Source organism: Tubulanus polymorphus, chromosome 3 (genome assembly GCF_964204645.1).
Source record: "Tubulanus polymorphus chromosome 3, tnTubPoly1.2, whole genome shotgun sequence".
NCBI classification, from domain to species: Eukaryota; Metazoa; Nemertea; class Palaeonemertea; order Tubulaniformes; family Tubulanidae; genus Tubulanus; species Tubulanus polymorphus.
Window position 1 is genome coordinate 10,025,131 of NC_134027.1, and position 27,360 is coordinate 10,052,490.

The 27,360-nt window shown below is 38.7% G+C and overlaps 1 protein-coding gene across 1 annotated transcript in view; it reads left to right on the forward strand.

Annotated features, from left to right (window-relative positions):
• Positions 1-182: 182 nt before the first annotated feature.
• Positions 183-27,360, forward strand: part of LOC141901868 (E3 ubiquitin-protein ligase HUWE1-like) — a 44,106-nt gene continuing 16,928 nt past the window's right edge. The window contains exons 1-47 of the mRNA XM_074789403.1: positions 183-238; positions 1,252-1,360; positions 1,451-1,552; positions 1,667-1,786; positions 2,298-2,458; positions 2,576-2,654; positions 2,744-2,806; positions 3,402-3,476; positions 4,066-4,282; positions 4,824-5,096; positions 5,465-5,545; positions 5,684-5,769; positions 5,971-6,072; positions 6,636-6,897; positions 7,154-7,255; positions 7,353-7,433; positions 7,639-7,745; positions 7,991-8,260; positions 8,453-8,731; positions 9,238-9,414; positions 9,955-10,212; positions 12,767-13,398; positions 13,879-14,001; positions 14,255-14,328; positions 14,852-15,006; positions 15,096-15,218; positions 15,336-15,482; positions 15,739-15,858; positions 17,566-17,656; positions 17,915-18,039; positions 18,222-18,374; positions 18,637-18,755; positions 18,885-18,972; positions 19,191-19,306; positions 19,749-19,933; positions 20,120-20,222; positions 20,525-20,765; positions 21,368-21,560; positions 21,641-21,796; positions 22,195-22,400; positions 22,970-23,197; positions 23,565-24,138; positions 24,730-24,987; positions 25,511-25,645; positions 25,732-25,913; positions 26,421-26,523; positions 26,860-27,163. Of these exons, the coding sequence (XP_074645504.1) occupies positions 1,316-1,360; positions 1,451-1,552; positions 1,667-1,786; positions 2,298-2,458; positions 2,576-2,654; positions 2,744-2,806; positions 3,402-3,476; positions 4,066-4,282; positions 4,824-5,096; positions 5,465-5,545; positions 5,684-5,769; positions 5,971-6,072; positions 6,636-6,897; positions 7,154-7,255; positions 7,353-7,433; positions 7,639-7,745; positions 7,991-8,260; positions 8,453-8,731; positions 9,238-9,414; positions 9,955-10,212; positions 12,767-13,398; positions 13,879-14,001; positions 14,255-14,328; positions 14,852-15,006; positions 15,096-15,218; positions 15,336-15,482; positions 15,739-15,858; positions 17,566-17,656; positions 17,915-18,039; positions 18,222-18,374; positions 18,637-18,755; positions 18,885-18,972; positions 19,191-19,306; positions 19,749-19,933; positions 20,120-20,222; positions 20,525-20,765; positions 21,368-21,560; positions 21,641-21,796; positions 22,195-22,400; positions 22,970-23,197; positions 23,565-24,138; positions 24,730-24,987; positions 25,511-25,645; positions 25,732-25,913; positions 26,421-26,523; positions 26,860-27,163 (7,874 nt within the window). The 5' untranslated portion in view covers positions 183-238; positions 1,252-1,315. The remainder of the gene's footprint in view (positions 239-1,251; positions 1,361-1,450; positions 1,553-1,666; positions 1,787-2,297; positions 2,459-2,575; positions 2,655-2,743; positions 2,807-3,401; positions 3,477-4,065; positions 4,283-4,823; positions 5,097-5,464; positions 5,546-5,683; positions 5,770-5,970; positions 6,073-6,635; positions 6,898-7,153; positions 7,256-7,352; positions 7,434-7,638; positions 7,746-7,990; positions 8,261-8,452; positions 8,732-9,237; positions 9,415-9,954; positions 10,213-12,766; positions 13,399-13,878; positions 14,002-14,254; positions 14,329-14,851; positions 15,007-15,095; positions 15,219-15,335; positions 15,483-15,738; positions 15,859-17,565; positions 17,657-17,914; positions 18,040-18,221; positions 18,375-18,636; positions 18,756-18,884; positions 18,973-19,190; positions 19,307-19,748; positions 19,934-20,119; positions 20,223-20,524; positions 20,766-21,367; positions 21,561-21,640; positions 21,797-22,194; positions 22,401-22,969; positions 23,198-23,564; positions 24,139-24,729; positions 24,988-25,510; positions 25,646-25,731; positions 25,914-26,420; positions 26,524-26,859; positions 27,164-27,360) is intronic.

Sequence of the window (27,360 nt, forward strand, 5' to 3'; positions counted from 1 at the left end):
TGGTGGCAGCACTCTACACTCCTCACGATTCTCTGCGGGCTTGGCCACCGATTTTGTTCGTTTTTGAATCTTTATATGTGATGAAAAACTGAGCGTTGATTATAATTATGAGCTTGTTAGAGCCGTGTAAGCCGACAGGCTTGTTGATAATTGATCTAGGTGTTTAAAGTGCTGCCATCTGTGAAAATTATTCATTACTCATCCGGGAACCTGGTCTTCAACATGGCAGCCAACATCGGTGAGTTAGCGAATATTTAACACAGAAAATAACTCATTCATTACGAAATTTACCGTGCTTAATTAGTTACATAGTCGTCGGTGTTCAGCTTTTCAAACGGGTTAGGGTTGTAGCCATGCTTCCCCGTCATAGCAGTTCAGCCTGAGTTCAGGGGAAATAAGTGCGGGTTCTTGTATTGTATTTTGTGTGTAAAAAAGACGTTAGATACTAAGTCACACCATCATCCACCAAGCCCAGGCAATGTCCGATTCCGCTTATGTGAGACGAGAGAAGAGGCGCTAACATCAACTCGTACCGCTATTACTATTTGCAGACTGATGAACCGTCAGTTAAAAATTAAAATCAGTCTCATTAATGAGATGCCTACATGAGACAGGTTCTCCCTCTTTTGTTTTTTCTTGTGAAATGGAATTGCCTAATGAAAAGATATTTAAAATTAGAATTTAATATCCGGACAACAAATGCCAGTCATCCTTATCATTGAGATGACTAAATTTACTGAAATGAACTGAGAATACATGAAATATGGATAGCATTTTGGTTATTTGCCTGTTTTAGATAGATCTATCTAATTGAATTAATCATTGACTATTAATTAGTATTAGTAAAAGTACCATGGTGCAACTGGTGTGTCTATTTTACAGTGACTTTATTTTCATTGACGTGTAAATACAGCAGTGAAGGTCAGGTTAGGCTCCACTGAATTTATGCCATTTAGGAGTTCATTGAGAGTTAGTGCCAGTATAACCATTACTGCCTATATTTTACGTATTTTGTGGACTATTTATGAAAAATTAACCTTTAAGGTTTTCTTAGATAAGATTGTCGATCAATTGAAATAAATATTATTTTTACCGAGATGATCTGAAGTCAATATATACTGTATTTTAAAACACCTAATTATGTCAAAAGTAGATTGATGATTTTACTTCTGCAGTGAGTTGAAATTATTATGAATGAATATTTACGACTGCAGTTCAATTTATCAATGACCGTGAAAACTTTCTTTGCAGGCTGAAATGTGGTTATGAATAACGTTTGTTCGTAGTTAGCTTAAATACATATAAAATCATCGATATGAAGATTGACCAGTCTAAGCTAAAGAAAAGCACTTCTGAAGTGGTAGGTATTTTGAATACCTTATTACGGAAATGTATATTTTGATTTTTCGGTTCGACTTTGAACCTGAATTGTCTAAACTCTTTATTGTAGCCGGTTGATTGTAAAACTCTGATTGATAAGCTGAAATCGTGTTCAAATGATGATGACTTGCTCACTGAACTGAAAGAAGTAAAATCATGGACATTCGGAAAGGTAACTACGAGCAAAATTTAAAAATACACCTTCAGAACTAATGAGTAACCAGTAAACTCTCTCTCTCTCTCTCTCTCTTTGTACATCTCATGAAATGTTTGATATGAACTTCAGTGTGAATTATTTCACTGGTCCGATGTCTTGGACATGTTCGACGATGTTCTGGAGAAATCGTGCAAAAAAGATGATGACAAACAGTGGCTGTTGCCCGTCGATCTGGACAACAACGCTAAAGTATGTAATAATTTGTAATAATGATATAAGATATCAGGGGCCAGTTGCTTGAAAGTTGGTTAAAGATAACTGGCGGATAAATACCATATAGTAACAATGAACTTTTAATTGTCACTATGTCAACTATCTACTAATTAACTCGACCAAGTTTTGAGCTACTGGACCCTGATTTATTTTTTTTTGTCAGAGATACGATTCCATCAGAGTCGATAAAATTCGAAGTCAATATAGAATATGTCTAGGGTTAATTCAGCTTAATGTTCAAGCTAGGCAAAAGTTGCCTTGTAAGAGAAAGCTTCAAAAATACTTCTAAAAAGGATATTTTCTAATTACAAAGTCTTTAATTTTGTGGTTTGGATTTAGCCAAATAAGCCCATATATACCCTTTATTTATATTATGTACCCTAATCTGTCAAATGCATCCGACTCGTTGATCCCAACTGAAGAATTTTAGAAAAATGTCTAAAGCTTAATGCAGATGATTAATAGATTGTGGACATTTTGATCGCAGATGAAGGAGTTACTGATGCAGGTGCTGCAGTTCACAGCGCTGTTGATCGAACACAGCTTCAGTCGGCATTTGTACAACTCGATGGAACATTTAACGACGCTGATGTCATCCGGTGATATGACAATTGTTCTTGCTGTATTGAACCTTCTCTACGTTTTTAGGTAATTCATCGATTGCGGTTGATCGTTTTGATCGCGAAGTTTCGGGTTCGACGCGAATGTTATTTAATGTCTTGAAATTTTTGATTCAATGAATAAGATAAGATTTAAAATTTCCAGCAAACGGTCAAATTTCATCACACGATTGAACGCTGAGAAGAAACAAGCTCTTATTGTTCGTCTTACACTGCTAGCTGAGGTAATTTTTTGAGTTGAGGCGTGTCGCAAATTTTATCTCGTTCTTCATCTCTCCAAGTGTCTGGCTCACAATGTTGATTATAATTTCAGAGCTGGGGCGGTCGAGAAAATGGATTCGGGCTGGCTCAGTGCTGTACGGACGTCACTATGGATGTAAGTAGATAACAGGGTGACCACTTACCTGGAAATCAGGGAAAAAGTCGGGGAATTTTCTTTTCTTAAAAAAAGTGAGGGAATTTAGTAAAATAGCTAAAAATCAGGGATAAGTCATGGAAAGTTGTTAAGATTTTAGATATTATTTTCTTATTTTGAAGTGTTTCATTCTAACTATAAGAGCACTGTATCTTGATCTCCTGTCAAACCAGTGTTTGTCTGGAATAAAAATAGTGCAAAAATAACTTCTGGGTTTATGCTTTATTTTTTCGAGGATTTTATGCCTGATTATTGAAGTATAATCTACCGACATTGATTACTAAAATTTCGCTTATAGACGGGTTATTTTAAAGATTTTGATAAAACAGGCACTGTATCTTGATCTCCTGTCAAACTGGTGTTTGTCTGGAATAAAAATAGTGCAAAATTAACTTCTGGGTCTATGCTTTATTTGAATCAGAAACGTTAATTCGGGTATCTGTTTGAAGCATATTCAACATAATTTTGTAGCAGTTTAATACTAATCGGCAGTTTTAGCTGTTTTGAAAACGATTTGAATGGCAATAATGTTGATGTACGTGTATATATTTTTCAGAATTTTCCATCTAGTGCAACTACTCTACATTTTGAATTCTACGCGGAAAGCACAGAAGAAAAGTCGGGCAAAAAGGTAAATTTTTATTTAGTAAAATGCATCAGACCCCCTCCCTTCTTGATTCCAATTGAAGGACGCGAAGTTGAATGCTTCAGTGTTTATCAAAATCTACTAACTATAAATGAAATAATGGTGCATTGGGGATGATAATGATTTAAAAGCACTTTTACCTTATAACAATCTCAAAGCTCTTAAAGATATTTTCCCAAAGTGACAAATTAATCATAAAACTCTTAAAACCAGAAAAAATCTTAAGAGCAAATTTATAGATGAAAAGACGAATTGTGAAGGAGCTATACTGATTCAAAGCTGCCAACTGTTCCTGATTTTCAGTATTCTGTTACCATTTTGTCATGAGAAATATCGATTTGATTTGTTTATTGCGTACAAAAATATGAAAGATGCTACTGAGGGTCTTGCAGGTTATTACTGATTGATTTGGAACCACACCTTTGAAATGCTGCTGAAAAAATTTACACCATTAATTGCACCTTTCAGAGGTTGGCAGCCCTGATGATTAGTGGATCTCCGAAATCACCGTGTTCATAAGTGCATGTTAACGATATCGTTTGAAACACTTTTTTTCTATTGTTCAATATTACAGAATGCAGCTAACATATTAAGTTGTATACATATTGATAATCTCGACCGCATCGACAAGCAGCCGGCTGTGATTATGGAAGAGCTCATCAAAACGTACAACGTGCCGCCGTCGAAACAAATGTCATTATTTACTCATATCCGTTTGGCCCACTCATTCTCGAAGTACAATAAGCGCATCCAATGCGTACAGGCCAGACTTCAAGCGATCTCAATTTTAGGTGAGTCGAGAGATGTGAACTAAAATCGACTCATTAAATGTCAGTTCTTAATAGTTGATAAGTTAACCCACAATTCATGATGTTTAGGTAGGTTTATTTGTATAATATTTCGAGATACAAAAATGTAAAAGTATCAAAACTTAGAGGCAGATCCGCCAGACTCATTGCTCCTGACGCAATTCTCCTGTGCCTTTTATGGTGGCACTTTTTCCACACACGTCTGATGGACAAGCAGTCCACGGCACAAGATTCAGCTTATCTTCTCTTTAATGTCATTCAAGTGACTAGAAATTGTGTGAAAATGCACTAGAATTTCAAAATTTTTCGGACCCCTGTTTTGGCTTGGCACGCGCTCTATGTGGAAACATGCCATTTTAACTGTATGCCCTTTCCATTTATTAGCGTCCCTGTCAATGTCTACCCCTGGATCCGCCCCTGAAAGTGAACTAGAACGTTTAAAGTCACAATCGTTTCATAATATTCATGGTATATTCAGGATGGTCGTATTTATTGTTCATCAATCATATTCGAACTCGGTCTTCTTTATTTTCTTCCAACGCAGTATACTCAAGTGCTATACAGGATAATATGAACAGCTTACTCTACAACGGACTCATCGAGGAGCTCGTCGATATTCTCGAGTTACGCAGTTCGCAGTTAGTCGACATCAAGGCCGCCTCGCTGCGCACGTTAACGTCGATCATTCACGTCGAACGCAATCCTAAACTGAACGCGATCATCGACGCGACCGGCGCTGCCTCCTATCACGGATTCTTGCCAGTACTCGTGCGGTCTTGTATACAATCGATGTCAGGTTTGTGAAGAATTAGTTTCGTTGCTGTGTGTCACCCTGATTTAAGTCATACAATTTATAATCATAGACATCTACAATTTCATATCAAAATGTTCATAATATTTTATATCTCTCACTACATGAAATACTAAATAACAACAGAAATTTTGTGTCCGTTCACACCACATGTGAAATCCATATTGCAAAGATAAAGATAACACATTTCAATCATTTGTTATCAATGTTCATTTCACTGGTCCCAAACTCGAAGACAATGTACTCTTAGTTCATTAAGTAGTAAACTGAATATTCACCGCTTTTTCTGGAAAGTTAATAATGATAATAATGTATTAGAGCGATTAACCTGTTTTCATCATGTCATATTTCAGATACCTCTGCGGATCCTTTCCCTCAGCCTTATGCTACTGCTTTGTTTTCATTCCTTTATCACCTGGCCAGTTACGAAGCGGGTGAGTATCGTTCCTCTTATCGTAGAATTAAGATTGAAGTGAAAGGAACTATTCACATGAGTAATCAGTTTCCATAGTACCTACGACAATCGTATTGTACGTGTTAAATGATTTTTAATTTGCGGCCTAATTTTTCAGGTGGAGAAGCCTTAGAAGCGTGTGGAATGATGGAGGCGTTGCTGAAAGTTATTAACTGGTACGATGAAGGACAAGAGCATATAACAGTAAGTATTACCAAAATGCCTAATGCAATATGTATTTGAATGGTCGCCAAATTTCTGCAGAAAATATCTACGGACACTGGCACTCTCGTTTCCCCGCTTATGAAATAATTATAGTTTGTTAGTTTAATTGGAGTGTTTATGGTCTTATCCCTTTGAAAATTAACTCGTTTAATCGCCCTGTTATTCGAATATGTATTTCAGTTTGTCACCAGAGCAGTGCGTGTGATAGATTTGATCACGAATCTTGATATGAGTGCATTCCAAACTCATGGTGGTCTAACTGCTTTTATCAATCGACTTGAGGTACGTTTCTGCTCAAAGAGTGATTAATTGCTATGAAGAAAATAATCTTGTTTTCCAGCAGGGTCCCTATATCTTGATTCCTTAAAAACTCTTTCAAAGCGGAAAATTTTTTTAAAGGTGCTTGAAATTCTTTCATTTGAGCAAAATGCCGGAAACTCCCTTAAAACTCCTGCAATGTTGAGAAATTGGCAATTAGAAATTTTTGTCTAGTTAGTAGTTGTACAGTAGACTACTTCATAAATTCGTGGAATCTGGATTTTTTTTGTTTACTGAATGTGGCAGTTACCATTTAAGAAATCTAGTTTAGGTAATGTATAGGATGAAAAATTACAAATTTATAAATTCACTTCTTCAAAGTTTGAAATTTTCTCCTTAAAAACTCCTTATATCAAGGAATGACTTGATTTGTAGGGACCCTGTTTACATTATTTCGGTGGTAGATGATCTGATGCTGGAGATAATGGAGGGTCAACTCTGTTTCTGATTTAACCCAGTGATGAAATTTTAAGACATGCTTTGACTCGAGACAATCTAGAATTTCGTTTTGTTTTCTATCTGTTCAGCACGAGGTCGATATTTGCCGGAAAGTTCAACCTTTTGTGATAAAACCTCAGCAAGGAGAACATTCGAGCGGCATCGACTCGAATCCGACATCGCCGGCTGCCGCGAGTACTCATTCGCCGATGGAAACTGAGCCGTCGTCCGCAGGTGGTGCCGCTACTTCTACCGGCAGTACGACGATCGTGGATTCACCGCGTAGCATGACAATTGAAGAAGCGTCCGCATCGACGTCTTCAGAACCTGATTATAGTGCTGCTAAATCAGGTAAGTGTATTGTATTTTGTAATCAGTCCTTCAGATCTTACAGTATTCTAGAGTAGCTTCAGATAGTATCATCAAATATTCTCAAAATCAACTAAGTTCTGCTAGTTCAATCGTGCCACAAATTTTTTGCGTTAAATTGATCCTATATCCTATTGTTCTGTTTGAAAAATCACTTAAAAATGCTTCAATATTTTTCGGTTGAACTGAGTGATTTCAAAGATGATTGTCTTACTTGATATTTTTCGATGTTATTCAGGATTTCAGTGTTTTCCGCAAAGGGCTGCGTTATTGAAATCAATGTTGAATTTTCTAAAGAAAGCTATTCCTGACCCAGCATTCTCGGAAAGCATCCGTCATTGTGAGTACTACGACCACCCTTTAATTGAAGTTTATTTATCAATATCATTGTCTGTTCGAACATTCATTTATGTGATGGTATTAATTTCTGTATAAAGTAATGGATCATAGCCTGCCGCGATCATTGAAACACATTATCAGCAATGCTGAATACTATGGGCCGTCGCTGTTTCTGTTAGGTAAGCGAACTTACAAATTCAACAATTCAATCGTTGAAATCATTGATGAGGTTTGAAGGTTCTAGGGCCAATTTTCATTTCCTATCAAGGCCGTTAACCTAGAACTAAACTTTACATGACATAGACGTTGAAATCGTATCAGACGATTTATGATCCTCGATGAATGGAAATCTTCAATATTTTTTTTCTGGCTTTATCTCGCTAGCAACTGATGTTGTGACTGTTTACGTGTTCCAAGAACCATCGCTGTTGTCGTCGCTGCAAGATAACGGACTTACGGATGTTGTCTTACAATCACTGCTTATCAAAGATGTAAGTACAATTCACTGTTGTTCCTTTGATCTATTACCGTATGTTTGTAAAAATCTTTTATTATATACTTCCTGCAAAGTTAAAAGAAATTGTTTCGAGCTTAAAAAGATTCAGAATTTAAGGGTGCATGTATTTGGATATGATCAGGCTTAAGTTGTTAGTAAGGCTATATACCCTCTGCCATTACTTGACAAATATTCAAAATTTTCCCTAAGTCAAAGACTGCTCGATTTTGTTTTGTTTAGGTTCCTGCAACGCGAGAGGTTTTGGCGTCGTTGCCGAATGTTTTCAGCGCTTTGTGTTTGAACGCGCGTGGCTTACAGGCGTTCGTCGCGTGCAAGCCGTTCGAACGTCTGTTCAAAGTACTGTTGTCGCCGGATTACCTGCCGGCGATGAGGCGTCGGCGCAGTTCGAATCCGCTCGGCGATACGGCCAGTAACCTCGGCAATGCGATGGATGAACTAATGCGTCATCAACCATCCCTACGTATGGATGCAACCAAAGCTATTATAAAGGTACATTTCTACTTGGTATATGAGTGCAAGGTTTTTAGCCCAGGGCAAGGCTCCAGATGGCGGGAAAAAAACTAATTCTATATGAAGAAGAAACCGCCCTGAATGAAAATGGTGGCAGATTAAGTCTGGTCTCGAAATATGGTAGAAACAATCATTGAATTGGAAAGATGATTTTTGAAAATTTAATTTCAGTTGCTGGAAGAAGTTGTCGCGATGGGCCGCGATCCCCGTTACATTTGTCAGAAGCCGCAGCCGAAAAGCGACGTGCAATCGAACAGCACGCCGCGATCTCCGGCGCCGAATGATGCCACATCCTCGGACGAAGAGGAAGACGACGATGACATGCCGGCGACGCCTCAAAATCAGATGACGACGTCGGTATCCGAGAAACCGGCGTCAGAGCCTGGCACCAGCGATGGTCAGTCGCACGAGAAGACTCCGATTCCCCTCATGGACTATGTGCTAAATGTGGTATGTATGGATAATCACACGATGAATGGCTTAAACTTTCTCATCCTTAGCAAATGGATCAGTGCATTTCATACAGAAAATTACAATATTGTATTTAAAGTCATAGTCAAATTGTCAATTGTGGATATATATTTATTGGCACTAGGCCTCTTTCATGTTAGTAGTTGGATAAAAGACTCGAATCCGTGTACACTACTGTAGATAATCAATATAACGATATTCAGTAATGATAATCAGTGATAATAGATATGGGCCTTCTGCGATTGGCTTCTTTCATCACTGATTCAGAAGGACTTTTTTGCATAAATCAAATCATTTAAAAGAATTTAAAAAAAATCACTGCGCCGCTGCAATAGAATATCAAATTTTTCCACTCTAATTACCTTTACTCAAATAAAGATCTCAAGTAAGGAGTCTATCGTACTAATGCAAGCGGTTGAATGAGACAAATATTAGTCTAATGTTCACAAATATATTTGTTTTATTTCGCAATTATTTCTCAACAGATGAAGTTTGTCGAAGCGATTTTGAGTAACAACACGACCGATGATCATTGCCGCGAGTTCGTCACGCAGAAAGGACTCGTGCCTCTTATGTCGATACTCAGTTTACCGAATTTGCCGATTGATTTTCCGGCATCTGCCTCTTGTCAAGCTGTTGCTACTGTCTGCAAGGCCGTGTTTGTAAGTTATCGGTTATACTTATCAACTTGACTTGGGTGTTATCTTAAGCAAAAACCCTGGTCGATCATTTAGAGTTACAATTTGCCCAAGAGGGCCGTTACTATTTTCGATCACGCATACCAGTATTGAAATTTCCCTGATTGTGTTGAAGTCTGTCTGCTGTAAACACTGATGTAGGGATAACCACTTGCTAATGTGTATTTCAACTTGAATTTAGAGCACATCAAGTGGCCTAGCTCGGTCAGTTTTGATGGTACGCACCTGATAAAAGTCTTAATAGGACCAGAAAGGACTGGCAGTTGATCAAAGCATGGTTTTTTTATCCATTTTTCACTATTGAAGGATGGCAAAAAAGTATTCATTGAAGGGGTCGTCAAGTCAAGTTGAAATAGACATTAGATTTAAAACTTTTTGATGTGTGTAATTTGCTTGATTTTGTCGTTACTTAGAAATCTATCTATCACCTTGTGGTTTGCCACGATTTAGGGTAAAATTAGTAAATAGTGCATTTGTCATAACCGTTTACGTGTTATTTTGCAGACGTTGTCCGTTGAACCGCAGGTACTGAAACAGGGCCTGTTGCAGTTGAACGAAGTGCTACAGTCGTTGAAACCACTTCACAAACCGCTCGATCCACCCGGCGGCTCGGTGTTGCTGCGAGAACTCGCCACGTCGCCGAACATCCAAGAGGCGACGACCCTGTCGTCGGCGACTCCTTTGTTGCATTCGTTGACAGCGGCCCATGCTTATATAATGATGTTCGTGCATGTGTGTCGCGTGGGACAGGTAAGAAATCATGTATGTATCTCGCTACTATATACATATATATTCATTCATCTTACATAGTCGCTTGCTTAGTGGAACTTCGCCCTATTATTTGATACTTTGACTGCCAGCATTCGTACCTGAACGTTGTGTTGAGGTTTTTCTAACGATGTTAGCTAGTCGCTGATCAAATGTGTCGAATAGCAACTACTTCTACTGAGTAAAGAGATGACTTAAGTCCGCTTGGGGCGAAGTTCCATCGGTTTATTGCATTCACTTTTCGTCTGACCATCGGTTGGTCAATAGACAGGATTTAGTTCTCTTGGATAAATTCCATTACACTTTCATCTACAGCCTTGATGTTTGTGTTAAATGTAGACACATCTACAGCCTGGCAATTTGGCCCGATTGTCATTATTGCTCAGCTAAATCAGCACTTTTGCAATTTTGCAGTTTTTATGGGAAATCTTGGAAGACCCTTTGATTGATTGTCTTGAGGTTTAACCCTTTCAGTGCTGACTAATTAATACCCTGTAGTGCTGGAGGTAATTTGAAAATTTTATAAGATTCCACCCTAGTGTGTTGAACAACGGGAATACCACTATAGTGCGTCTACACTGCGGGCGCAGTGTATCGTTAGTTACTAGTATTACACTATGTTTGACAGGTGCTGCCATTTTTCAGGAGAGATAATTACTAATTACATCAATACACCGCGGTGCGGTGTACTAGCAAAATCTATCACTGATTTATACACCGCACAACGGTGTAGACGCACTGGAAGGGTTAATATGTATATGTTCACCAGGGGCATTGTATATTGAAATAGCCTTATTGTCAGGCCTTTCAGGCCACTTCCCATGTAGGCATGTTGTCACTCGACCCCTGATTATTGCTTCTGTCCAGTTAGTTTTTAACAACCTTACACTCGGTATTCGGTTTTTCACCAGACGCAGAGGGGTTTGAATTGGGCACCCCGCAACACTACGGCACATTATCATCATAGAGATCACCAAACATAAACTAGTTGATCGCGAACCCTAAATGCTAGGAAAATGAATCTTAGCACCTAATGCGCTCACATTGTGGGGACCGCCACGCTACGCTACGATGTTAACTCTGCTTGAACACTACTATTAAGTGCAGTAGTTTCTTGAAGTCATTTGGGATCTACTGTAATCACAATTAATCTCATTAAAGCAGAGTCCATGATATAACAGTTATATGCTAAATCTAAAGCGATGCCAAAGATTACATAGAAACTCTCCAAAATATTACTAATGATTGGATTATAAACTCGATAGCGTTCAGTAAGCATCAAGTGCGTGGCTTTGTTGTTGGACTTTGGCTGTGGTGTTGGCTAAAAACTATGCAAAATATTTCAACTTTTCAAATAGATGTATGTACGTGTAGTATGCTTTTAGATAAAGTGCTTGCCTGAATACTAATTTACTCTGCTAACTACATCACGCGTTTCATAAGAGTATGGACCTATCCATCTAATTGCCAGGTGATATGATTAAAATTTACCAGTTGACTAAATTCTAAATGGTCATAATGATAGATTTCATTGGGGATTTCTGAAACGGTTTATTTTTTTCTAGAAAAAAAGGTTTAGAGCACTGTATCTTGATCTCCTGTCAAACAAAGTGTTTGTCTGGAATAAAAGTAGTGCGGAATTAACTATTGCATTTGTGCTTTTTTTCAACAATCTAGGCATTTTATGTCTGATTAATGAAGTATATACCAACATTGATTACTATGATTTCAGATATTGACAAGTTATTTTGAGGTTTTTTATAGCAAGCACTGTATCTTGATCTCCTGTCAAACCACTGTTTGTCTGGCATAAAAGTAGTGCAAAATTAGCCACTGGGTTTATACTTTTTTTGTTCAAAATCGCGTATTTTATACCTGATTATTTGAGTATAATCTAGAAACATTGATTACAATTTCCGATGTTTACAAATTATTTTGAAATTTTTAATAACAGCACTGTATCTTGATCTCCTGTCAAACTAGTGTATGTCTGGAATAAAAACAGTGCAAAATTAACCATTGGGGTTTATGCTTTATTTCTTCTAAGTCGAGCATTTTATGCCTGATTTCATTGAAGTATAATCTACAAACCCTAGTCACCTCATATAACTCGAATCAAAAGATCCACTGTAATTTCATGCTAGGTGAAGCTCGTTTTAATCAGAGTTCCTGCGGTCATTGATAATTGATGATCGTCAGGGAGTTTGGAATTAGTTTTCCCGGTCTTAGAAAGTTCAACGCTTTTTCTTGCATAAATCGGTGAGAAGAAATGGAATTTTTGGTGTTGGCTTATGATATCTTCATATTTTTTTGGTCATTGTTGAGTATGCTTCATGCAAAAGTTAAAATTCTTAGAGATCAGGAAAGGCATTGAGTTTCGGAGTTAAGAACATCTATCAGGAACTTTCATAGAAAATTTGGGAGAAAGGTTGTGGGAAGTCGAGGAATTCTGTAGATTATTTGGTGCAGGAGCCCTGTTAATTTTTCAAATGATATGGACCTAGACTTGCTCAGATAAGAAACAATGAATCAATTTTGTATTTTGCAGATTGATATTCGCACGATATCAGTAAGTCACTGGGGATCGGAGCTGGGCTTGCAAGTTCTCAAGGGATTAAGTCAGTTGTACACGTCGCTCGTTTGGGAGAGCACCGTTCTTCTCGCGTTGTGCAGCGAGGATATCCTGCCGAGCGATTGCGAATTCGGACGCGCCGATATGGAAAACTTGTTGCCAAAAGACATGAAAGACTTGAAGGGATCGCAAATGGAACTCACGCGCAGCGTCGGCGAACTCGGCAGTAACGGAGTCAGCGCCGCGATGGAATCGTTAAGCACGCAGGAGAATAGCGTACCTAGTCCTATGGAATCGGACGACGTTCCCGTATTAGAAAACGAATTGACGAAGAAAAACAAACTCTCGCCCGTCTTACAAGCTCAAATCAAACAGATCAAGCCGTTGTTGTCGGCGTCCTCGCGGCTCGGGCGCGCGCTCGCCGAACTGTTCGGACTTCTAGTTAAACTTTGCGTCGGATCGCCGGTGCGTCAACGTCGCAGTCAACAAGTTACACCCCCGGTCACGCCTACGCCGTCCGCTCAGGCGGTCGCGACTGCGTTAACGAAACTGTTAGCTAACGGATTATCGTGGACTCCCCCGGATACATCTCCTGTGCCAAAATTACAGTAAGTTCGTCTCAAAGATTTTATATGGATTTTATGATGTGGTTTCCAGATGAAAGGCTTGCACTTTGCAACCGAGCACATTTTGATACGAAGCATACATTAACGCATTATCCATATTCAAATTGCTAGGAAGTCGAATTTGGGAAAAGGGCCTTGTTTTTAATTTAAGGGGGTGTTTTGGTGAAAATCTATGCCAAAAAGATATCAGTTTCAAAAGGACAATCAGAGAGCTAAGTCTTCTCTGATAAGGCCAATTGCAGATATCAGCAGTGTTTAGGCAGGGCTCTAAACTTGTTTTTGAAAATATTTGTTTTCTTTGTCACTTTAAGTGGATTTGATACTGTATAAAACGTACGATAATCATTATCATTTGAAGGCTAACTGTGTTTATTATGTCTTCCATCAATGCTGAGTAGCCTATAGCCTGGTCATCCCAAGGCAACCTATAGTGGGCTGAATATTTTAATGTTAATTTTCCAGATTAACATTCTATATTTGTTGTGTTGGATTTACGTCGCCGATGTTGTTCGATGAATTGAAATATCCGTATCATTTGATGCTGCAGAAATTCGTCCAGTCTGGTGGTCAGAACGCTTTGTTCGAGTAAGTTATAACCATAACATTTGGATTTTGCATCTTTAGTTAATACGGAAATAACTAATATAATCAGAAGACTAGGTAGCGAGACCAAACTGCTGTCTTATGAAGTATTTCCAACAGAAAATCGGGGAATTCTGGGAACTCGGTTGAGCAGTAACGATGTTCTTCGTTCCTCCCCGGACATATCAAGATATAAATCATGTATAGTAAATAGTGGTCATCGTTGCATATATAAGATCTCGCTTTTGATTTACAGAGCTTTCAAGTGGGCATTATCGTGTGCTGGTAAGGTGACATTAAACGAAGGATTAGAATATGCAGAATTACCTGGTATGTAAGCTTTTAGTATATCATTATAGTAAAAAAAGTAATCTTCATACGTTGAGAGCGTAACGAAATCTGCACTGATACTGCAAATACTATGTATTATATCAGCTGGCTAGTGAAATACTCTTGGGAACCACAGAACGCCAAAATCTTCATTGCAAAGCCCTTGCATTTTAGAGTGTAGAGATAGATAATATGTGAGATCGCCTATGCCCTGGGATCTTGGAAACTTGCTTAACCTGGCCCGTAGAATTACACTAAATCCTCGTAGCAGAACGAAGTGTTAATAGATATGTGGTTTTAGGAGAAGAAATATGGTCCCGGCCATGCGGGAGTTGAACTCTGGGCCACAACGTACAATTGATGTAGATTTTACTTAGTTTGTTGTACATTAGACAGTCAGAAAGCTGACAGTAGGAAGATTGATCACACAATTATCCTACCGTCTGCCCATAACAATTCAGTTGCTGATCAGCGGAATTCGATCGAATGATTCATCATCTCATTCTCACCATATTTATTTCAGATGGAACGGGTGAATTTTTGGACGCTTGGCTTTTACTCGTCGAGAAAATGGTCAACACGAAAAATGTATTAGAATCTCGTCATAATATGCCGAAACGCATCGCCGGTGATTTAACGCCATTCAGTCCAGTACAGTATTTAGTGAAAACGCACAAGGTAGATTTAACCCAACGTGTAACTGAAAATGCTTTATATCGATGTTAGTGGTGTTTCAAGTTGGGCTTCATATATATCCTTACTTTCAGTCTGCATTCCAATCTATCATGCATTTGTGGGAGAAGAAGCCTTTGAGCGTGTATGGAGGCCGCATGTCCGAATCAATTCTGGCCATATTGTGTCACATCATTAAAGGCGAAGCCGTCATTCGGGTGAGTAGAAATAGGTCTAAAATTATGGACCATTTTAATACTGTGTACATGTCAATGATCTTAATTTGTATATTTTTTTGAGCTAGTGGTAATGAATGATATGGAAATTACTTTCAGGAGAAACTAGGTAAAGATAAAGTCAGCGAAACTGCCACCGGCAATTCAGCAACGGGTACAACGCCAGCGGGTGAATCGACATTGGCTAACAATCTACGAGCGGTGGAACCTGACGAGCCGGCTATCAATCAAGAACACTTACAACAGGTAGGCGTATGAAGTGATGAGTAATAATAATTGAATTGTGAATTTGAAAAACTAAATAAATTTAATTGTTTCACATCTTGGAAATATTGAAAAAGGTTTAGGACTTACTTTGAGACGTGAACATAGAAGCTGTTTCTTGGAGGCTTAGCTGGCGCACAATGAATTATTCTACAAAGCCTACAACTTATATGCACATGGTTTATTGAAATATGATTGAAAGATGATTACGATATTGATTGTCAGAACTTTTTTGTAGTTGATTGATATGGGTTTTACGCGTGAACACTGTACAGAAGCGTTATTGCACACGACCAGTATGGAACAAGCTACGGAATACCTCCTCACGCATCCACCGCCAGTTCCAGTGGCTATTCTCGTAAGTTATTCATGATTCTGCTATGATTTTTGCATCCTAGTTTGGGTGAAAGATGTGCCTATACTGTCCGGTGTCTCGTTAATATATTCTCATTAAAAACGCAGCCCGCTTCTAGATAAATGCCACCATTACGCAGTTAACTCAGAAAGTAAAAGACGAATGCGATTATCATTCTGGAAAGTGCTGATGATCGTAGTTACTTTTATAGAGTTATGTAGAATTGTTTGCATCCAAAAGCTAATAGATTGCAATGAAATGGGGAACATTTGGAGATAGGTTTAGATACAGTTTTCGGTTTAGTTGATTGTTTTTGTTTGTTCGTCCTGTGTTGGTGAATCGTTCTGTATCCGTTCGTTATTTTCGTTGTTGTTCGAAACTACCGTATTTGTGGTCAAACGTTGACTGTTAGGATACTCGACCTCCTCTGCCCGTATATCTGCATGCTGATTGATCGATTCAGTCGATCGATTGAGAATGATGCGAATAGTGACGTCGTGTTGTTATTGATCTGTAAATATTCCGCAGGATCAGTCGGCGGCAGCTGCAGCAGCAGTGGTGGCGGCGTCGGCGGCGTCGTCGGCCTCGTCGTCGAACGCTGAAGATTTGGAACTGTCCGAGGACGACCAAATGCTTCGCGCGATCGCGATGTCACTGGGTGAGAATATCCTGATGTCAACCGACCAGGTAATTAACCAAGCATTCTGTACGTGTTCGGTATTCATTTGGCCATGGATTTTTTTATTTCGCTTGCAAGTGATTATGTCGTACAGGGTGGCCACTGACCTGGAAATCCTGCAAAACTCAAGGAATCAGAAAAAAAAAGGAAGAGCTTGGGGAACTTGAGACAAATTTTACTGAAAACTTGGAAAACTCAGGGGAATTCGGATAATTGATCGTGTGTTTCTTTATTAGTACGTGATTCAATGAAAATTGAATGAATTATAACATTTCAAATCTAGAAATTTGTCCAACTCTCTCTGGGAATTTTTTTGTGCAATCACTTGGAAATAAATCGGGGAACACTCAGAGGATTTGTAAATGGGTTCAAAGTGGCCACCCCATTGCAAATGTCTTCGCTTCGTAAATAATGCGAGTAGATTGTATTTCATACTTTTTCCTCTGGTTCAAATCATCCATGAGCTGGTGATTGGCATCATATTTTCTTGATGGTTTTGATTCAGCAAAGATTTTCAGCCAGAAATTGTTAGCTTAGAAATGTATTTATCTGTGTGTGCCGATCGTCTGATGTTTTCAATATTAGTTGGTATGAATTGATTATTGTGGCAAAACCTGAAATCAAACCGAGTCACTTCTCGCTCATCTTTACTCATTATTCTAGCCAATCATAAGAATTTGTGTTTAATTCGACAATTATTTCTGCAGTAGTCATTAACTTTGTAACCAAGTGAATATATGTATAAGGCTTTTTGCTCTTTGTTCAGTCCCATGGATTGAAGATCTCTATGTAGCTGCCCGATCTGTTAGTCAGGTTATTTGCTGTAAATTTCTATGCCATAAGCTTCAAACCCCAGCAAGGGAAGATAGTTTTAAGTAGCACAAGTAGAACTAGGTATCCAATATCAATAACTCTTTAAGGTAGTAAGCAGTACCTTCATACACATACATAAGCGCATCATGAAAAGAATTTTCCTCTGAGAAATTGGCGATATTCTTCTTCAGTCAAGATTGGTGATATGATATTTTCAGGATGAAGAAAAAGAACAGAAAAAAGAGGAGGAAGATGAATCGCCACTGGAGAAAAGTGTCCTTGATCAGTTTACAAACACAGTCATGCACGGTAATTAAATAAAGAATTAAATAATTGTTTCCTAATTAGAGTTTGGTTCAGTACATTCCGACAGTTTTGGTGTTTACCTTAGCTATACGATAAAATACCTTATAATCTCTTTCAATGTATGAATGGGGTTACAAGTTTATCATTTTAGATTTCGGTCTTAAGGTTTAAACTTCATCACGATACAAGCATTGAATAGTTTTGATTTGACATAGAGAAATATTTGAATATTCATAGAGTTCGCATATATTACGATATTAGGTTGTTTATCATTACTGGATACTCTCCCCGAAACCGTGTATCGTGTCTGTGACCTGCTGGTTGTCGTTACAAATCGCAATGGCCAAACATGGCGCAATGAAATGTTACAAGATCTGATGAAACAGGTCAGTAAATTTAGAAATATTGTTTTATCTTGTTTTGATGACCGATGCATTTTGATGACTATGACTGAATCATAATTTAAAACTCTTGAAGACTGGTTGAGATGTATTAAGTGTTCAACAACAAGTTGAAATTTGTACATTTTTACTCGTATGTTAATCATGCTCTTACGATTTATTTTCAGATCTGTGAGTTGTCCATAACACTAGTGGAACTTTCGGCTCCATTAACCGTATCAGACTCCTGCAATATCCAAGAATGGGCCAGTCATCTATCAACAGTAGCAAACGCTTCGAAACTCGCTACACGCTTACATTTATTGAGTCTGCTGTTTGAGGTAACGAGTTTTCTCCAGTTCGAGGGTCGGTTGCTCAAAAGTTGGTTAAAGATAACCGGCGGATAAATACCATAGTAACAATGAAATTTTAATTGTCAATATGTCAATTATCCACTAGATAACTGTAAACAACTTGAATAAAATCATTAGCCAGGCCTGTTATTATCATATATTTCTACTATGGAACCATTATATATCTATTGGATATTAGTTATGATGGATAAAGGTTTTGATACGTAGTAATGTTGTTCTTTTTGTTCAGGAAATGAAAGTACCATGTGCTGAAGCATTAGAGAAGGCAGGGCTTATCGATCAACTTGTCGCTTTGTTAGATGCCTCTCAACAGTGTCTCAGTATCGCCAAAGTAACGACTACTCCAAAGTAGGTTGACAAGCCATAAAAACTTCATAGTTAATCATAGAGTAGCTGCCTCCATAAATGCTCCTATGAAATGACGTACATCTAATCAAATTGCGTGCCTAATTTCACGGATGAATTGATTATTTCTAGATGGATAGCTCCCATGCTACTGCTGATCGACCAGTATGAAAGAGTTTCCATATCATGTCAACGAAAGTCTGCAATCAAGCACCTTCTGGTAAGAACTGAATTGTCATACTTAGCTGCCAAAAGTTCCTGATTTTGATCTATAGCAGTAGTTTTTCGATAATTTGGAATTTATTTGCTGCGAAAAGTCGATCTTGTGCATCTTCCAAGATGAATTTCCAGTATTAGAAAATTTGAAACATGATTTCTTTTGTCATGCGTGAACACATAGTATTTGTTTAAGATGAATGAATCACGTTGATGTTGCAGGGTGAGGCTCATACATGGAAGTGGTTTGACGATCGCGGTGGTAGATGGTGTACTTACAGCGCGAGCAACAATAAAAGTATCGATGACGCGTATAGAGCGGGAGAGACCAGTGTACGGTAAGTCTTCATTGAAATCAGGCGTTCGATTGATGTGAACAAATTAATGTATGATCCTTAAAATGCCGTATACCATGGGGCACATTACACAAGCCAAGTTAACAAGCTTAACATGTTCTGTTAAAGTTTAAGAAATTTCATTCTAATCTGTCCAGATTGTGTTCAATAACCATTTATGTTAGTGTTCCTTGAAATTTAAAATGTGAAAATCCTAGTATTTTGTTATGAAAAAAATGTTAAAAACGCCAATTGTAATGATATGAGAAAACATGAGAAAATTCTGGACTTCATCTATCTGACCCATGAGAGATTTAGCTGAGATTTTTAGATTCCTACCGGAAGTGTCATAGTCTACGATAACATTAAAAAACTTGCCTAGTAATTAGTAATGATTATGAGAGCAAAATAAGTGGATGGTTGAATGATATTTCTTTTTTTGCAGATTTACCGCTGGTCGACGTAGATACACAGTGCATTTCAACTCGATGGTTCAAGTCAATGAAGAGACCGGAAATAGACGGCCGATCATGCTCTCATTACCGACGAAAGAAGAAAAGGAAAAAGCGGCCAAAGAACGCGAAAAGAAAGAAGAGAATGCTCCTAAAGATGAAAACAAGGATAAGAAAGGTATAAAGGTTATTGACGAAATTGAATTTTAAAATAGACTGGTCGCCCAAAGCCTTGAATTATCACTGGCCCTGCTTCAAGATTGGTTGCTGCTTTTCCATGGATCTTAGTTGTTAACTTAGTGCAAATGAAGTTAATAATCTGAGATAGAATTGTTATCGTGAAGTGATTGATTCATATTTGTAGATGAAGATGCTGCTGCAAGTGCTATGGATACTAGTTGCGACATTTCGGAGAAGATATCCAACATCATTTGTCTACTTCCTGACCAGATTGCCAGCATTATCAGGTAAATAGCTTCACTCATTTGTGCAAAACAGAAAACCGTGCTCAGGTTCACTTACAGATGTCATACTGTGAATAAGTATTCAAGATACAGCTGGCCCATATTTGCTTAATTTTCCTAGTCACTGAATACATCCATCTAACCAAATCCCGATGTATAGGGCTTCTAATAGACATGTCTTGATAGCCAGGGTCATAGAGTTTGCCTAGATTGGCTGATATCTTGTCATCTATGGCCCAGGAAAATTAGTTGTTTGGAAATATGAAAGTACATATACTGATAATAGAAACGTATGACATTTTTAGGTCATGTTGCGGCTTAATCGGTATTCCGGTCGAACCGGACAGTTTGCACGCTGTAATGAGATTACTACTGAGGTTAACGCGTGAACACAAATACGCCGTGCTGTTCGCCGAACTCGACGGCCCGAAACTGTTGCTCGGTTTGAATCAGTCGTCGGCGTTCCAAGGTTTTACGTCGTTGGCTACGTTGCTGCTGCGTCATGTCATGGAAGAACCGACCACGTTGAGACAGACGATGGAACGCGTATGTATTATTCATTACTCGCACAATTTTTATTATCGTCTCAATTTTGCAAATGATGCAATTATCAATGGATCCTTCATATCACACCAATAAAGTACTCTCGGTGTGGGAATGAGTGATTTTAATGTTATTCTGATGCGAAATCTTTCTACTTCTTCGGTGAAGTTAGGAATTTCATTCATGCTATTCAGCATGAAATGAAATACCGATAAGTCTACAATAATATATAAAGTCTATTGAATGAAAGTTTTGTGCTCTAAGATGCAAGTTCATCGTTTTACATGGAATAAGAACTTGCTGAATGTAATTGCTATTCAGCTATTAATTCGACTTCACAATTCGTAACTTACTCCATATTTACTTTTGATTTTGTGATTACGTAGTGGGAATGATAGCTAATGACATATAAGCAGACTTGATAGTAATTCATTCCAGTTTATTGGTTTCCAGTCTCGAATAGGCTTAAAATCTTCTTGAAAACTCATTATATCTAGGAATGACTAATCTGTAGGTCCAGAATCGGCTTAGGCAGATCGGACTTGTGCCTGCCTTGAATATTTAATCATACATACAGCTTGCTATGTTTGTATGTTTATTTATAGGTCGTTCGTCATCCACAATCAGGCAACAATTCCAGCGTAACCGGCGTCGCTCACTCGAGCATCGGTGCCATTGAAATGCACTACGTTCTACGTGTTCTCAGTCCAGCTGCGTGCCGGTGCCCTGATCTGTTCAAACAAGTAGCGAAGGACGTATATCGTATAGCCTTGACACACACGTCATCAGCGCTTCAAGGTTTGTATATTTTCATTCGGTTTTAGTAAATTTTCATCGCATTTGGTTTAGTTTATCGTTGACGGTTCTTTTTTTTGCAGATGAGAGCCGTTTGTCATCTCAAAACGCGGCTCAAATCCTGAAAATCTCTCCGCTCGGTCAACAGAAACCGGTTGAAATGGGCGAACAGGTGCAACGAGTTGTACACGAGTTGCTCAAAGGACTAGCAATGCAGTACATCATTCCAAAAGAAGAAAGTGAGTTTCGCGAAGATACGAAAATCGAATGTTACTTCGATTTGTTGTGGCTTAGACCCTTTTTGAAACAAAAGAATGTGGAAACAATTCTAGAGAATTTTATCTACGTGAAGTTCTACCTCATTCAGTAAATATATTGAGATTTCAGACGATTCAGTGTCAATGAAATTTATCTGCTTTATGAGACACTCGAATTCTACAATTCATGTATTCAAATGAAGTGCACTGCAATAATTTCTGAATTTAATATCATTGAGTGTTCGTCACTGTTAGCTCTATTAGTTAAGCTGAATTGTCAGATAAATAGATATATGAATTAGAAACATTATTTGAAAACTAATGTGACGATGTGGAAACAAGCCATGAATCTGAATTGACAAATTATGATCATCATTCAGATAATGGTGGAAATGCAGCAACTTCGGCGTCCAGCTCGGCCGTGAAACCTGCTCAGACGTTAGAAGAGGCGATACAAGAGGTGGTGAATGAAGTGGCACGAGAGATTACAGACGGACAAGATATCATGTGTACGCAGATTGTACGTCAGGATAGCAATATCGACTTACACGCGCAGGACGATGACAATTCGAATCAAGTTTCAGAGGTGAAAATTTGAATATAAAGGGTTATTTTATTTAGGGACTGGAACTAGAATAAGCAGGTGGAGAAAGATGTGAAAAATCCAGGTTTTATTTGGTGAAAAAATATGAAAAAGTTAAAATGGATGGTGTAGAAAAATGTGAAAATTCCACTTAACACCCATCTTGCTCCTATATCGGGGAAATAGGTGGAATCTTCAGAAAATCTTTTCTGCAATTTTGCAAATGATGCAGTTATCAATGGATCCTTCATATCACACCAATAAAGTACTCTCGGTGTGGGCATGAGTGATTTCAATGTTATTCTGATGCGAAAACATCTTATTTCTCCTCTAAAATTAGAAATTTCATATACTAGTATTTATTCATCATAAAATGAGATACATAAGAATGCGTAATTTAGATGATTGCAGAGACGTTATATAATTGAGGTGGATGTAAACGTAAATTAGGTTTTCATGTTTAAACTTATCCCTCAATGACAATTGATTGCAACTAGATAAAACACTCCATAAGCAACATAAGCGACCTTAGATTTGAAAAAGCAATGAACGAAATCCACATTTCTTTGCAGCAACCAGTTGTTGCAACGTGTAACAGTTCATCGCTGTCCGATTCTGCGAAGGAAGCTTTGAAGGAAAAATTGGAATCGAAAACAGCGGAAGAGAAAAAGAATCGGCCGCTGATCCCTAAATCGGCGATCCTGCGATTGTTAGCCGAACTAGTGAGGTCTTATCCGCATACAGCTACCCTTATTGCGCAACATATGTTCCCCGCTGGTCTCACTGAATCAATAGCAGAGGTATGTTATTTCATTTAACCCTTTCAGTGCTGGCTAATTAATACCTGAAAGTGCTGGAAATAATTTAGAATTTTGAATAACAGGTATACCGCTATAGTGTGTATACGCCGCAGCGCATTGTAGCGTAGCATCAGTTACTTATATATCAGTTCGACAGGTGCTGCTATCTTTCAATAGAGATAAAAACTGATTACTAATTACATAAATGCACCACAATGCAGTGTACTAGCAAAGTCCATCACTGATTTATGCTCCGCACTGTCCTATAGACGTACTGATAGGATTAATTGGACTAGTAACCCCGGAGACGTTGGAAGAACTGCATTTTGATCTTGGTATCTTCAAGTCACTGTTCTTGTCGTTTCAGGATTGCACTGTTTTGGCGTACATATTAGACAATCTGTTACCGCCCTGTCAGACTGCCGGAGATAAAGATTGTCCGGCGCTAGCGCGTGTAATCGTAGCGAGCATGTCCGCGTGCAACAGCTGCCCGGACGCGCAAACTACTTTAGTCAACGAGATCAAAGCCGCGTTGCAACGAGCGCTCGTTTTGTCGGAAAGCGCCGAAAAACACCACAAGGTCCAGTCGCTGGCCAACGTCATCAGCATCATGATAGACTCGTGCACAGTCGCCGGGAAAGTGCCGAACCAGGTGTTCAAGGGGCAACAGGCAACGATGAACAACATGGTGAGGATTCTCGTCAAACGAGGACTGGTCACCGACTTGGCGCGTATACCGCACAGTCTCGACCTGACGAGTCCGAACATGGCAAACACGATGAACTGCGTGTTGAAACCGTTGGAAACGCTATCGCGTATCGTGAATCAGCCACAAACGGTTACTGGCGGCAACAAAACGGCGAAGAATAAGTCGTCGGATGGAAATCTGATATTCACAGAGTCGATCGTGCATGAGGCGCCCGAGGCTATGAATTCAGCCGGTGAGTATAAATCTAGCGCCTTCGAAAGCTTGTTCATTCTTTAATCAACATCAACGAAGATTAAACGTAATCAATTTCCTCATTTCCTCAGCGAAGGATGTTAGATTAGATTAATCATGATCAATGCTTGGAAGGTTGAAACGTTGAAACCTTTTTAGAAATCAGTAAAATATTTTGGAAATTCATTTTAAACTTAGCGTAGCATATTTCTGGGATGCCAATTGCTCTCCAAAGGACACTTTTCTCCAGCAATTTTTCTTCAAAATTGGTCATCATTAAAATGTCAATGTTTTCTCTGAAATATGGTGGTATGTTCATTTTCACCAACTTTCCATTTCCTTTTGGGAAAATCGAAAAAAAATCAATCATGAAATACTTGGGAAGAACTAGAATTTTGAATTCATGTGACTGTAGGAACAATGTGTTTGATACAGATGACTTAACACTTTGTAATGAATGCAATTAAAACTCTGTAAAATCCCAGCATTATGAAGAACACGGATTTGAAATGCTTTAGCAAGATAAAATAGATGTATCGTTCTGACTCGAGAGGTTTTCGGAAATAAACTTTGAGGCATTATTCGTTTATAGAAGCGGCCACAAACGAGCGTAATACGGCTGATTCGATCACTGCGCAGCAGGGAACAGATGTGCGAATCGAAGACGTATCCGATCATCCGAATGCCGTCGGCGATTTAGAGGAATCGATCGCGTTGAACGTCGAAGAGCCGGAGCTGCGCGTGCGCAGTTGCCGCGAAACAGATCTCGAGGAAGTTTTGGACGACCTGCTGCAACGGGAAACGTTGGACGACCCGGAAACCGAAGTATTAGGAGACATCATCATGACAAGTAAGGAAATATATACTGCAAAAAGAACCATGACAGTGTGGGTACTGACCTTGAAAACCTGAAAAACTTTGGGGAGAAAAATCTAGGAAAAAATTGTGAGAACTCAAGGAATTTGACAAATTTTGTAAAAAAGAAAAAACCTGGAAAACTCTACTGTATTTCCAGGGAAATCGAATATTCTATTGACCACACATTTTTATCAATACGGGATTCATGAAAATGAATGAATTATAACATTTGAACCCTAGAAATATATCTGATTCTCACGCAGAATTTTGTGTTGTAACATGAAATAATCAGAATTTGTAAATGGGCAGAAAGTAGCATCAGAAATCTTAACAATGATTGTTTATGGAAATTTCATCATGTCTCTAAAATGTGGCATCATTATGCTGAAATAGATGAAAACAATTTTGACAATCATTAAAACTACTCTGGAGTTCATGCAAAAAATTGATTCTTGCAGGGTGTCTGATCAGTTCAATTCTTTAATTTCATCGATTATCGTATTATCATTTCACAGCTGAAAATAGTCAACAATCGCAAGTGGACACAGTTGTGATTGCGTCGTCGGATCCTCGTGATGCGCAAATGATCACTCAGGATATGTCCGATGACGAGGATGAAGTAGAAGATGAAGATGATGATAATATAGTTGGTAAGCAATCCATTCATAAATGGGCATCGCTTTAACCCAGAAGAGTGATAGTGTACTACAATTTTCTGGTCATTATTTCGGTTTAGTTTCGTGCCTGGACGTCGATGAGGAAGGCGGTGAAGAGGACAACGCCGATCAGTGCAGCGTCGCCGATGAGGATACTGAAGATGAGAACGACGACGATGACGACGACGACGTTTGCGAGGACGATGTCGATGAAAGCTACGTCGATGACGAGGAGGAAACCGAAGAAGAAGACGATGATGAGGTATTTCTATGTTCATAACTCTGTTGGAAGAGCCAAACATGAATTTTGCGAAATGCTGCTTAATTCAGATCAATTCAAACCCGATGAAATGCAAGGGTTATATACTTATATACAGTCCGATTCTACTTACGGTAAAAGATTTGATTTGCCTTGCGCATATTCCGATTCGATATATTTATTGGCATTACATATGACTTCGAGAATATTTTTGTAGCTCGTGAAGTGTAAAACATATATTGCAAATGATGCAGATATCAATGGATCCTTCATATCACACCACATAAGTACTCAAGGTGTGGAAATGAGTGATTTTAATGTTATTCTGATGCGATATATCGAAATTCGACAATCCCAGAAACTTAGCTACCATAACAAATCAAAAGTTAGTCCATCATTCCAGATTCTTGATTCATGTTTGTGACTTTGTTCCAATTCCTACCTATATTGCGACTATATTTCAATTGAGCTGTGATATCGAAATGAACGCTGACTCATCTCATTTACCAGGGTTCAGATATGGAGGCTGACTTCAATATGATGGATGATTCGGTAGCTCGAATGAACGAGGATAACGACTTATTCGTACAATTGGAAGATGTTTTTCCACCAAGTAAGGATACTTTTATTCTCCTGATTCAATGTGTTGATGTTGTTCTATGATTTCAAATGTATCCGATGGCCAATGATAGATGATGATACTCATAAGGCATAAGAATCCTGTTCGAACAGTTTGAATATGTTCCTCTGGAAAATGTAGTGTGAAGTATATAAGTGTATAGGAAATGGTGTGAATGGTCATTTTGTGAGATTTTATTATATTCACCAAAGTTGCTATGCATGCTGAAAAAAGCTTTTCCAAACGCGTTTGAACAGAAAATGGGTTCATTGCGTTGGTAATAACGAGGACAATGTTAACAGTTGAATAATTTCCAAATTTCTACCTCAGGTCAGCAGTTGGTCAGTCAGTTCCGAACGTACAGTTTCCCCATCTCGGTTCCCGAGGTCGACAACGGCAACGAAAACACGCTACCTTCGGTGCCGCCGGCGCCCTCGAACGTAACCTCCAGTCATCCGTTACTCGTACGCCATCCGGACGGTTCGACGGGCGTGTCCGGTAACATGGCGGCGCGGGTGCACCGTCTCGGGCGACAGAGAGGAACGTATCGATACAATCCGAATACTCAAACGCTTCATGTTCATTACGCAGGCAGCGGCAATAGGCATCCTAATCCTCCAGCTATACTTCAAAGGTGAGAGATCAAGTGTAGTTTGTGTGGCCGATGGATTTTAGTAATTGCTGTCTGGTCCTGTCAATTCACGGCGTGGTACGGGCAGTTTCTCTGTGTTTGATGCATCCCTTCCCGCGTATGTGACAGAAACAGGGCGGCCACTTACCTGGAAATCAGGGAAACGTCGGAATTTTTCTTATGTTTACAAAAGTCAGGGA